At 40.7% G+C, this 13,250-nt stretch overlaps 1 protein-coding gene across 1 annotated transcript in view; it reads left to right on the top strand.

Annotated features, from left to right (window-relative positions):
- slc41a2a (solute carrier family 41 member 2a) overlaps positions 1-13,250 on the top strand; it is a 65,346-nt gene that overhangs the window by 50,764 nt on the left and 1,332 nt on the right. The window contains exons 8-9 of the mRNA XM_080737436.1: positions 11,859-11,990; positions 13,113-13,250. The exon at positions 13,113-13,250 is cut by the window's right edge and continues 11 nt beyond it. Coding sequence (XP_080593562.1) covers positions 11,859-11,990; positions 13,113-13,250 — 270 coding nt within the window. The remainder of the gene's footprint in view (positions 1-11,858; positions 11,991-13,112) is intronic.

The following is a 13,250-nucleotide window of genomic DNA, read 5'->3' as shown; positions in this document are numbered from 1 at the left end:
ACAGGCAATGCTGACAGAACCCTCGCTAAAAACCCCAGGGCAAAAATCCACTCGTCCGAGACAGTTTAATTGCCCTCCAGGCCCCCAAGCTGTGGAATAAACTCCCTCTCGCACTTAGAACAACGGACTCACTCGCTAGCTTTCGCTGTGGACTGAAGACTCACCTTTTCAGACTCCTCCAAAACCATTAGCACTACTGGAAAATCAATGTCCATACATGAAGCTAGCATTTGTTTTTTTTAGGTTTTTTTAGAAACCTTTTTTATTATTTTATTTTTCTTTACAGATTATACTGTTTTTCTAGATAGATATTCATTTGCATTTGTTATATTGCTGTTGATGTACTGACATTTGTTTATTATTGTGATATTTGATCTGCTTATTGTAAGTCGTTTTGGATTAAAAGCGTCTGCTAAATGCCTAAACTGTAAACTGTAAACTGTGAGAGGAATCAACAGTCAAGGCATCCTCTTCATGTGGTTGCAAAGGACGTTCCTTTTTTTCCCGTTTCTTGATAAAATATAGTATTTCTTATTGGGACACATAGTTATTTTTCCCTACTACTATGGTTGACAACGGGTACTTCTTGCTACGGACACATCTTGTACGTTCAGTTGGGAGCTATACAGAGTATTACGTACTGGGAGAAAGACAGTATATGAAACGGATCAACGGGCAAAAGCTCTCTCACCCTCACGTTTCTTGTGTATTCCTGCGGTCCTTATGCACTACTATGTATGGTACCGGTACTTTAGAGAATTGAAAGGAGTAGTTCACCACCAAAATGACTTTTTTTTCTCCTCCATTGTTTACTCACGCCATGGAGATTTGAGTTCAATATATATATTTTTTTTTTTCGCATTCCCTAAGACAATAATTTGATTACTATAAATTTACCCTCATTGATTCCGGATGTTTCTAAATGTTTCTATGAATTGGGTACAAAGGACCCCATTGGAAACAAGCCATAGGCTTTCTTGGGACAATAATAGGGTGGGGACTTAGGGGTCAAATTATTGTCCCAAGAAACCCTATGGCTTGTTTCCAATGGGGTCCTTTGTACTCAATTCATAGAAACATTTAATGACAATTATAGCCCACTATAGGACAATCATATAGCAGAATGCCCCAGGGGGCTGTATATTCCTGACATTGTAGAAGCAGAACACAGATCCTATAGATAATTAGTTTGGTTCGTGCAGAAAGCAGAAGCAAAGTTACAGTTACAACATGTCTTCGTGTTTGGGGGAGAAGTTTCACAATGCCCCCCTCACATCAGACCGGAAATTGAGCAATATGTTTGGAGGATGTTTCAACATGGGGACACTATGGTGTCATTGTGCCCAGCAGGGGCGGTAACATAGGGTACGCCTGGGAGCTCAAGCGTACAGCTATGAGAGCCGGGTCTTTTTGGACCAGACCGTATTTTTGTCTCTCTTTTTTCCCCCCAAACGGCGCTATAGTCCCAACGTTCCCATTGACTTGCTGGAGGTCGCCGCGACCCCTTACACATGCTAATTGCTTCTAATCTAATACACAAGTATGTCTGTGCTAAACATGTTCAACCGGTTCTTAATGTCTGTATCCCAATTGTTGCTGTTGCTGATTACATGTAGCCTACTCAAGTAGCCTACTGTAGGCCTACTTTATTTTTCTATATGGAGTAGGCTTATTTCTAAGTTTCAATAGCCTACTTTTACTTCTACTCCTCTACATCTCAGAGGCAAATATTGTGGGCTACTTTTACTCCACTACAAATATTTGAAAACGGTTAGTTACTTTGCAAATTCGATTATTATAAAGGCATAACCACTTCAGCCCTCAGCCCTACATTTGGGCTATTTGAAGATACAAGCTCACAATGTGACGCATATTGTGAGCTTAGATCTGCTAAAATATTTTATACAAACAATTGTGAAGACCTGTCAAATCAAATGGGACATTCTGCATAATGACTACTAGGCTACGTTTTATTACAGCGTACATTTTGATTACCCAAAACGTCATTACTCCAGGAGGCCTACATTTTGAACATGGGACTTTTAACAGAGTATTTCTACTTTTACTTAAGTAAAACATATTTTTTTAATCACTGACAGCCTTTCAGATTGGTTGGCTCACTCTCATCAGTGCGATGCAGCACCAGAGCAGTTCATTTATGAGTTCTAACTTTCACCATACAGTAAGCTTGAATTTTCTTTACTTTATTAATTTAAACTTAATTTATTTTCTCGAATATACCCTCATTTTCAATGATGCGAGATTGCAGAAAATAATAGGCCGGCTGGCCGAGCGGGCGGAAGGGCGGGAGGGGGGGGGTCAAAAAACGAGTACCCAGCTCAATATTGAAACTTCATCGCCCCTGGTGCCCAGGTGCTCAACAAAAAGGGCTCAGTAGTGTCTGCCGGCTCTAAGAAGCACTGTCGCAATTTAGCATTATTTAGATGATATTATGCACACTTACTTGTTGAGTCACCGGGTCGTCCCAAGGTGACTACTGAGTTATTTACTGAGTTATTTACACACAAAAGGAGGCAGGGTGCCTGGTATCTGGTGACATAGTCTCTCAATGACAGACTTCTACTCAGGATCGACCTTTTCTTTGACGATGGCTAGCCAGATTGCTGGTGTCATGATCTGGCAGCCCTGTCATCTTAAGGCCCAGTCACCCGTAAAACAGTTCCAGAGAGTGAAAAATTTTCCGTAGAGGCAGGAGGAATGGAATTTTAGGTCAAGGAATGTGTGTGGGTGTTTGGGTTACCGGATGGTTTCCATCCGGACACTCTACCAGCCACACTATCTCTGAGCCACTTTCCATCAATCTTAGAGTTGATGGAAAAGTGACATAAAAGTTACGCTACAGGGGCATTCCTTTGGCCACCACCTTGCTTCTCTTCTCACCTCCCAGTACAGTCTTTACCTGGACTCTTTCCTCTCGTTCTCTGCTTGTTTATAGAGAATTTGTTCTGTTTCGGCTCCAGTGACATTGTATAGTGTATTCCTTGTAATCTCTTAAGAACAGATGTGTCGCGAAGGAACAAAAGAGAGAGGGCGCTGTTTTTGATGGATACAATCTGGATTCCCAGATTGTATTCCTTGTAATCTCTCAAGAACAACTTTCTCCTTGTGACTGGTGTATTCTCACTGAGAATATACACGTGTGCGCACACACACGCACGCACGCACGCACGCACGCACGCACGCACACACACACACACACACACACACACACACACACACACACACACACACACACACACACACACACACACTCAAGAGAGAGAGAGAGAGAGAGAGAGAGAGAGAAGACAAGGACAGATGAAAACAGACAATTAAGATCTATTATAAATCAAATTAAAACTGATACAATCAGTTTTAATGGCCACCTCAATCAACACAGTTCACAACCCCTTGGAAGTTCAAAGGGATCAATTAAGTGCTCCGGCTGAGCTTCTCCATAGTAAATGCTGCATCAATGGTTTGGAGAGAGGGCACTTTTTACACTTTTTAAGTCCCCCTTTGATGTCTATGTCTATGTGTGTACGTGAGTGAATTATTTAAAATAGACATTTCTATACTAATACCAGATATGTGATTTGCTTGTGCTAGCTGAGGACACTGCATGCAATATATTAGCTGGAGACACAGTATGACCTTGGATTGAAAGCATGTGTATAAAATGACAATGCAACCAGTATAACCAGTATACCGCAATGTGCCAGTGCGTGTAATTTATTATTTGTAGAAGGGGCCTCTTCCCCTGCTATTAATTTCCATGGTAACCATATGTTTGACCCTATAAAGGGGAGAATTGTTCTGGGTGTGGGTAACCAGCACACGAAATGCCACACTTGTATTCATTTCGACCACAGACAGGACTCCATTCTCTCTTTGGATGTTATAAAATAAAGAAGATAGTTGTGATACGAAAGACTGGCTTGGACATTCTCTCTCTTCGTCCGTCTGAAAATATACAACAATACAATCTCTTAACTAATCAGCTATGGCCCCCCTAGCTACCACGTGTTGGATTGATCCCACTATACTTGCTTATAAAATAAAGTTATTACATTTAATTAAATAAAGGTGTCTGAATTACAGAATGTGAGTGCTGGCATCATCCTCTCTAACTTAAACCCATCAAGCACATTTGAGTGATCATATCGTCACTGTCGGGCAGAAACCTTGTATCTCCAAGTGTCAAATTTGTAATGTTTTTTCGCAAAGTAAAGCACTGCTTTATCATACAAGGCCATCGCACAAAAGTAGTGAAAACAGCTGATCTACAAGCACACAACGCCTCGCGGTCTGCTTTTGTCTTCATGGAGTGGTAGAGGAGGGGGGTTTGGGCTATCACCTGTACCGGAGGGAGGGGGCCTGGCATTTCAGGGGGGGGGGGGGGGGGGGGGGGGGGCTATGCCCACTCCATATACTGGGCCCTGATTGGTCCCTCACTACTTCAACACAGTTCACAACCCCTTGGAAGTTCATAGGGATCATTTAAGTGCTCCGGCTGAGCTTCTCCATAGTAAATGCTGCATCAGTGGTTTGGAGAGAGGGCACTTTTTACACTTTTTAAGCCCCCTTTGATGTCTATGTCTGTGTGTACGTGAGTGAGTTATTTAAAATAGACATTTCTACACTAATACCAGATATGTGATTTGCTTGTGCTAGCTGAGGACAATGCATGCAATATATTAGCTAGAGACACAGTATGACCTTGGATTGGAAGCATGTGTATAAAATGACAATTCACCAGTATAACCAGTATACCGCAATGTGCCAGTATGTGTAATTTATGTAGAAGGGGCCTCTTCCCCAGCTATTAATCTCCATGGTAACCATATCATGTATGTTAGACCCTATAAAGGGGGAATTGTTCTGGGTGTGGGTAACCAGTACAGGAAATGCCACACTTGTATTCGTTTCGACCACAGACAGGACTCCATTCTCTCTTTGGATGTTATGAAATAAAGAAGATATAGTTGTGAAACGAAAGACTGGCTTGGACATTCTCTTTCTTCATCCGTCTGAAAATATACTACAATACAATCTCTTAACTAATGAGCTATGGCCGCCCTACCACGTGTTGGATTGATCCCACTATACTTGCTTATAAAATAAAATGTAATTACATTTAATTAAATAAAGGTGTCTGAATTGCAGAATGTGAGTGCTGGCATCATCCTCTCTAAACTTTAACCCATGAAGATTCTGATATTCATCAATGTTTTCTTAGCTGCAAATCAATGCACACTCAAGGGCACCCCAAGCACATTTGAACCACTGCGTTAATTTTCAATAGGCCTGAAAATTACCATCAATCACGGAAATGGTGAGTTGAAACCCAAGCCACAAACCCCCCACCCATCAGCTGCCAATATACCCCACCCCCCATTTCCCCTCTTCCCCTCTATTCCAGACACTAGAATTTCGGGCCCCCTTTGGGGGCCCTCAAATCTAGAGCTCGGGCCCCCTCCGGGGGCCCTCACGGTATACCAGCAATCAAATGGATTTGTAATGGGCAAATATGGGTAGTTCTTTTTTTGAGAGAAAATATTTTTTTGAGAAAAAAATTTTTTTAGAGAAAAAATAGTGTTTTGAGAAAAAAAAAATTGAGAAAAAAAAAAGTTTTTTGAAAAAAAAAGTTTTTTGAAAAAAAAAGTTTTTTGAAAAAAAAAAAGTTTTTTGAAAAAAAAAAAGTTTTTTGAAAAAAAAAAACGTTTTGGCCTAATTGTGTTATTATTATTACTATAATAGGCCTGCCAATGTTTTATTTTCATTATTTCAATGTTTTCATTTTAGCAACACACACACACACACCCCTACACACACACACACACACACACACACACACACACACACACACACACACACACACACACACACACACACACACAGTATGTTGCTGTGAAGAGGTGAGTGGGCCGAACTCTAGAGGTGAGTGGCCCGAAGGGCCGCCAACTTCTTGTAAGATACAGGCTCTCGGCTAGCTAGGCTGTCGCTGCTGCGCGCCCGTCACTGCTGAAGCAAACTGTAACCTGATACTTTGGTGACGAAAATTGCGTAGGAGACACTCTGGGGAAAGATTTGCATAGCAAACCCACACATTACTTTTCTACAAAGTGTACATCGTGCGAATACAATAGCTTCAGGAGAAGCTGCTAGGAACATTGGGGTAAAAATGTGCGATTTTTGTGCAAAAGGTGGAGTCTTTAGATGCAGTGTAAATGTGATTCTATCGCGCAGGATGCTTAAAAATACTTAAAGAGGGTCGCTGTGGGTTATGGCTGCTGAGATTGTAGAAGCAGAACACAGATCCTATAGATAATTAGTTTGGTTCGTGCAGAAAGCAGAAGCAAAGTTACAGTTACAACATGTCTTCGTGTTTGGGGGAGAAGTTTCACAATGCCTCCCCTCACATCAGACCGGAAATTGAGCAATATGTTTGGAGGATGTTTTGACTTTTTTCATCCCCTTCCTACCTAACCTCCAGGCTTACTCATCAGAGAAAAGCCTGGGCGCGATATGAGGCAGAGATTGTTCTAGGTAGGAGGTGGGGCTTCAGCCATGTGAATTTTCCCAGAAGTTGTATTTTTTCCACTGTGTGGGGTTCCTGCAAACGTATTACCCGCTGGGAAAAAAATATGTTCTACGTCTCCCGCTCAGTCAGTTGTGCTTTCAATAAACATTATCCAAACAATACATGAATTAGGACTAAGTTACACCTATTAAGAGCGAGTTAAGAGCTACAATCTATTATTGTTTATTTCGCAGGGGGATGTAAACAAACCCGCACCGCATGACGTAACTTCCCTTAAATGCAGCACTTCCCCCACTTCCGTTAGAACAACGCACAGCTCAGGTCGCACCCAGGGTGCTTCCTACGCATAATCCGATCAAATGCCCCACCCCCCTTATCTGATAAACTGACTCTTGTATGGGGGGACTTTGGTCATCCTGTGGGGGAATTTCAGCTTCCCCAAGTTGATGGCTGCTCAGATTGTTGTGGAATCAATCAAAGGGACAGAGACAGTATACACAATGGGAAATGTAATCTAGCACAGCAAATGTATTCCAGTATACAGAATATGTATTTTAGTGTAAAGATCACGAGTAAATGTCACTAAATGATTGTGCAAGATGTTCTACGTCAGGATGTATTGCCACCAAGTTAGGAAATAACAAATGGCTCCATCGCACAGAGAACAGGTAATAAAAACGGCCCCAAGTAAGCACACATTGGGGATTAAGGATAAGGATATAGACAAGGTGGCGTGCCAAACCACGGTTGCCTGGCGTTGCCAGCCTCTATCACACACTTCGTTTTGGGAAGAGAGTCTGGGATTTCAGGAAGAGTTTATATTTCTGGGGTTTGCCCCAAACCACATGCCCCAAGCCTACAGAAACCGTGTGCCCCAAGCATACAACCCTGATAAGCTGGTTGAGGAAATAGAATCTCAATGGATCGGGGCCAGACCGTACTACAACACCACTACCGCCAGGGGGTGTTGTTGTGTTCGGTCTGGTTTTAACCAGGCAAAAACCCACGGCCCTGGGAAGGGAATAGCGTGCCAACTAAACCTAACATGGGAGCCAGTGGACAAACATGTACAACAGACGCTTACACCAGCGTGGAGGCGGAGAGGCGGTCGCCTACCCAAGTGTGATATGACCTTGCCTAAATTACAAACACACTGACTGAAAAAACAAACAATAGAACAGTGAAGTCATGACGTGACTCACTCATCTCCCGGTTCCATGGAAGTAATTATGGAGAATAACATTGAGTCACCTTAAATCGTCTCATAAGCATTGTGGTACAAAAATAAACAAACTGTCTTTGCGATATTGTCAGGGAGGTGGCTCTGTATGGTTTATGATAGTCAGTCACTCATATTTTGATAAAGCCTGTTTCTAGCGAAAATGTAACTAATTGGGCGACAGTAAGATTAGCGTTTTCTCACCATCAGTTGATTCTTCATATCCATATGAGTCAAACCGCTGAGATCATTTGTTTATAATTGGAACACAGTTCTTATATGACGCGATATGAAAAAGGTCTATGGGAATTCAGAATGGGGGAAGAAAACCGCAAACCAGGTAGGATGTGTAAATTACGTCACACTTCACTACTCTATTAAAATAAACTATAAGAAACCCCCAACTCGACAACAAATGTTGCTCGTCCAGTACCGTGTCCATTCACGGGCAGGCGGCCAGTCACCACCGTATCCATTCAATAGAGCGACACTCGCTCATAGGGATGCAAATGTCTGCTTTTGTCTTCATGGAGTTGTAGAGGAGGAGGTTGTTTGGGCTGTCAACTGTACCGGAGGGAGGGGGCCTGGCATTTCAGGGGGAGTTATGCCCACTCCATATAGACAACATTCCTGGCCGATTGCAGGAGGGACGCCCCGCCCCCAAGTCGAAAGGGAACTTCCGGGTTCTCTCTGTCAGGCATGCATATAAACGTGTTGCCAAGTCAATTTATTTACCTAAACTATCTTGTTTTTTTTGCTTATTTATATTGCAAGAGTTGGCTTGTTTGGCTTATTTCTCTCACAAATTTTGGCAACACTGCCCAGCGCTGCAGTAAAAGATTATGACAATGAACTGAAAGGGTTAAACCAACGGAGGTTTTTTTTCCAGCTGTCAGATGGTGCGGTGACTGCGGTCATGGTCTCTTGATATGCAAGCGCACCGCTATCTTCGATGTTTTTATTCTATCTACACCAGTTAATAGTATTGATGACATCCTTAACATATCCTAAACTCAGCAAACTCCCCAGAGAAGCAGCACGACTCACAACAACAACAACAACAACAACAAGGTAAAACTCTCATGCTAGCTAATTAGCCTTGTTAGCTACGATCTTTTACTGTATGGGGACTACTCTTGTTACAACTAAGTACAAGTTATTTTCACTTGTGACAACACAACATTGATTATAATTGAAATACAAGCTCTTCGCTGTTGTGTTGTATCTGTGAATGCAATTGTTTTCTGTCTTTCAGACCTGTACTGTACGTCCAGGACCAATGAAGCCAGATGTGAGGGTCTCCTCATCATATTTATTGCAATAAAATATTTATACACACTTTTCTTTGACTTGTCCATGCCTTTTTTTTTTTAACTGTTGAGGGTTTCAAATGTTGTACTGTATATTGTGTTATTGAGATAAGGAATGTTCCCAATGATGCTTTGAAGGAATGCTTTTAAACACTTGTCATTTTCAATTAATCCAGTTTGTTTTTGTATCTATTAAAGCCAAATGTATTCATTGTTTTGACGTGACAGTTTAGGATTTAATGATTAAATGAGCATTAAATATGAATGGATATTTATATTGCCTTGATTAGGATTAAATCGATGATTTACAGTGATATAGTGAAATGAACACAGCATAGGATGCACATAATAGGTGGGCTAATGTGTATTATGTCTATTCTGGAGTGGGTTGAGTTGTTGACAGGCCTATTTGTAAAAACATTAATGCATATCACACAACACAAGCCAACTGTGACTTCATCCCAGAACAGAGGAGAATGGAGATGACAACGTTTGACATGATCAACCAGCGTTCTGAAGGGAAAAGGTTTGCTAGCTAGAAATCATACAACATTCGCTTCCATGAAATACTGATTAGGTTCAATGCTTGCTTTCAAATACACAAATCTGTTTATTTGTAGGCCTATATCAATTCAATTCAAAGGAGCTTTATTGGCATGAGAAGACATGTTTATATTGCCAAAGCAAGTGTCAAATAAAATAAAAACAGTTTAAAATGGCGAACATATAATATGACATGCAGTTGGAGGGAGTACAGCATTGTGTAAAAAGCTATGTCGCATTGTGACATTTTATATATATATATATACAGGGTATAAAGCTTTTGAAACAATTTAAATAGCGTTATTTTTTAAGAAGTTTGCATATGAAAAAAGGTAGTTTCATGACAGTACACTAGTACAAGGTCAACTAAAAGCATACGCCCAAGAAAGCCTATGGCAATTGTTTCAATTGAGATCTCTTTTTTTTTTCCTCCAACTCATAACATTGAATGATGGCAGAACAGGTGTGTATCGTCACAACTCATTTATTTATCAGCAGAGTGGATGAGTGTTGCCATTAAGTGACATTGTTAACATAAGTTACAAAGTAAAATTACAAAGTAAAACAATCCCGTCTCATTAGTTAAGAGGAGAATCAGATCAGATGAACGTAAACAGGAAATCGCGCTACGATCAAGCCCAAAAAAGGGCTTCCGGTCGGAAGTAGGGGGCGTGGCCAGGCATGTTGTCTATACTGGGCCCTGATTGGTCCCTCACTACTTTGCCCGCAAAATAATATTGAATGGGTCCCCTGATTGTCCGCTGCCAAATCTGTCTACAGACATCAATAAGTCAAGTTGTCTTCCCCAGCAGCACTGTGTATGTACTGTATATATACTAGGCCTGTCAAAATTTGCCAAAAATGGCATTCGAATATTCCCTTTAAAATCCACCATTGATTCGAATAATTCGAATAATTCAAAAAATTCGAAGCATTCACACTTCGGAGCTTCTGAGCTTTTTTTTTACACGTTATATTCACACCAATACAGCCAGTGTTGCCGTTGTCTTGGGTCGCGTGCCCCCGACGAGCCTACATGCATATCAAATAGACCTGTATTAGGCGACGTTTAAACAGTCGATTCTATCTATGGCGTTGGTAAAAGCAAGAGCAGCATTGCATCGTCGATGCGAAGCGTCACAGCAGCTGTGATGGAAGTTGGAACAGCCACGACATGAAACGAGCAATTATAATCACACCAATGGATTATGTTTTGGTTTGAACCAAATTAAATTAGGTAGTCTACAAGAGTAGTGTGACGGAGGGAATTTTACCGTGACCGTGGCTGCGTGCGGGGAGACTCGGTGAGAGAAGAAATCCATGCTTTTTTACATTGTGCTTTCGGTGGAGAAGTCTCGTTGCCTTCCCGTCACTACCAAATGAGTCGCCCGTTTCAGCTTGACTCGTTATCATTCTGAATCAATTACATTTACATTGTGTGATTAAACGTGAGCAAGTTTAACTCAGAGGCAAAGCACTGTGTCTGCTAGACGCAGTAGGCGGACGGCGGTCAGTGTGAAGAGAAAGTTAAGCAGCTGGAGGTTTATTCTTCGCTGTATGACGGTGTCGCTAAACATGCACCCTTAATCTACAAGCCCACAACGTATTGGATCAGCGACGCATTGTGGACTTGTAGATCAGCCCACTTTTGCAGTGGCGAATGGAGACTTCTGCCTCGCGAGACCAGCCGCCTTTTAACGTTACATGCGCCCAGAATCTCGCAAGAAGTGCGTCAGATTTGTTTTAATTAAATATAAATTAATTTGAAGCTACATTTTTTACTTTCGAATATTCTTTTATTGTTAACATTCGAAGGAATATTCGAATCTTTCACAGCTCTAATGTATACCAGGTGTGAAAACACTGATCTTAGCACTGTTAGCAGTGAACTCACAGCAGCAAGACAATTTCATACCAATCCACTTCTATTTGAAGTTTTGCTATTTGAAATGAACTGCTTTGAGAAAACATACGTTTACAGTGCTTTTCTAGGATCTCCTTTTAGTTAACCTTGTACCAGTGAACTGTGCCGTCATGAAACTTTCCTATGCAAACTTCTAATGAAGTCTTCAATCAATCAATCAATCAATCAATCAATCAATTGCCAAAGCAAGTGTCAAAGTTAAATACCCTAAAAACTGTTGAAAATGGGGAACATAGGCCTACTGTATACAGTTGGAGGGGGTACAGCAATGTGTAAACAGAGCTATCTCACATCACATTGTGTCATTTTATGCCACAGGAATTGGGGGAAACCTAGTCTCCATCCAGTCTAGTCGCATTGCAACTCATTTGCATATGAATTGCATACCAGGGGAGGTGCCTGAGGACCATAGATGCTGCTACAACCCCTGCCGCACTTTCTGTGGCTCAGGTAAATAGCTGTTGATTATAAACAAAGAGAAATTATAATGACAATGTTATCTTCTTTCAATTTGAATGTTGATTTATTCTAGCCCTTAATCCCCTTTCACTTAAGAGGCTTTGCCTTTTGCCATGCTACCATTTAAATACCATTGAATAAATAAAGGCTTAACATAAAAACAAAAAACTTTCCTCACGTCCCTAGGCCCAAGCCATTTAATCTACTCTAATCGACTCTACTCTGCTCTAATTAGTGTGGTTGCCCCTGCAGGCAACAAGACTATAGTAATTCTGACTTTATAAAATAAGTATATATATATATATATATATATTAGGGCTGGGATGCGATTAAAAATAATTATAGAATTAATTACAGGTTTTGTAATTAATTAATCGCAATTAATCACATTTTAATCACATATTAATATTTGACCCAAGAAGCATTTTTTTTCAAGTAAAACTAATTTTTGTTTGCGTGAATCAACGAGTGAGTTTTTTAAATCTAAATTTCTCATCCACTGGGCCAAGCAAAGCGCTCTGATCGTCTACTTCTCCCTTTGCGCTTGTTGTCTCTTCTTGATTCGTGCATCGCTATGATCGGTATGCCCGAAACTGAAGGTTCTGTGGTGCAAAAACTAAGTGCGATTAAAATGCGTATTTTTTTTAATCGCGTTAATTTTCTGTAATTAATTAATCGCAATGAATCAGTTAAAGTCCCAGCCCTAATATATATATATATATATATATATATATATATATATATAGTTTAATTTATATGAATAATGTATTCATGAATACATTTTCTCCATTGACTTAAATTAAAAATTAAACTTTTCCCAAATATGGAGATGGCTGACATCATAGATGTCTGACATCATAGACAATATGAGACTGACACAGTATGTCCATATATGGGCTTTCCAAGATATGGGCTTAATATTGATGACATTAGGGATCACCATAAAACACCATAAACCATCACCATAAAAGGGACAAGGACTCACACAGAGATCTCCATATATGCCCATTAATTTATTAGTGAATGAATTGTCCCCATTGACTTGAATGGGGAAAATTCAAATGGTAAAACGAAATTCATTTGCTGTAAACTAATCTAATCTAATCCAACTAGGGCCAAACCATCGATCTGCCCAAGTGCTGTTGCTTTTGGTCATCCCTGGTCAGCTGATCTTCCTATACATGATTCACCTGATGCAAGGGGTTCAAACTTTGCCCACCCCTGTCTTCGTTATCTTCTTCTTGTGTGCCG

The sequence above is a fragment of the Nannobrachium achirus genome (genome assembly GCF_963921795.1).
Source record: "Nannobrachium achirus genome assembly, chromosome: 11".
Lineage (NCBI taxonomy): Eukaryota > Metazoa > Chordata > Actinopteri > Myctophiformes > Myctophidae > Nannobrachium > Nannobrachium achirus.
Note: the sequence above shows the minus strand (reverse complement) of the source record. Positions and strands in the feature narration are given on the sequence as shown.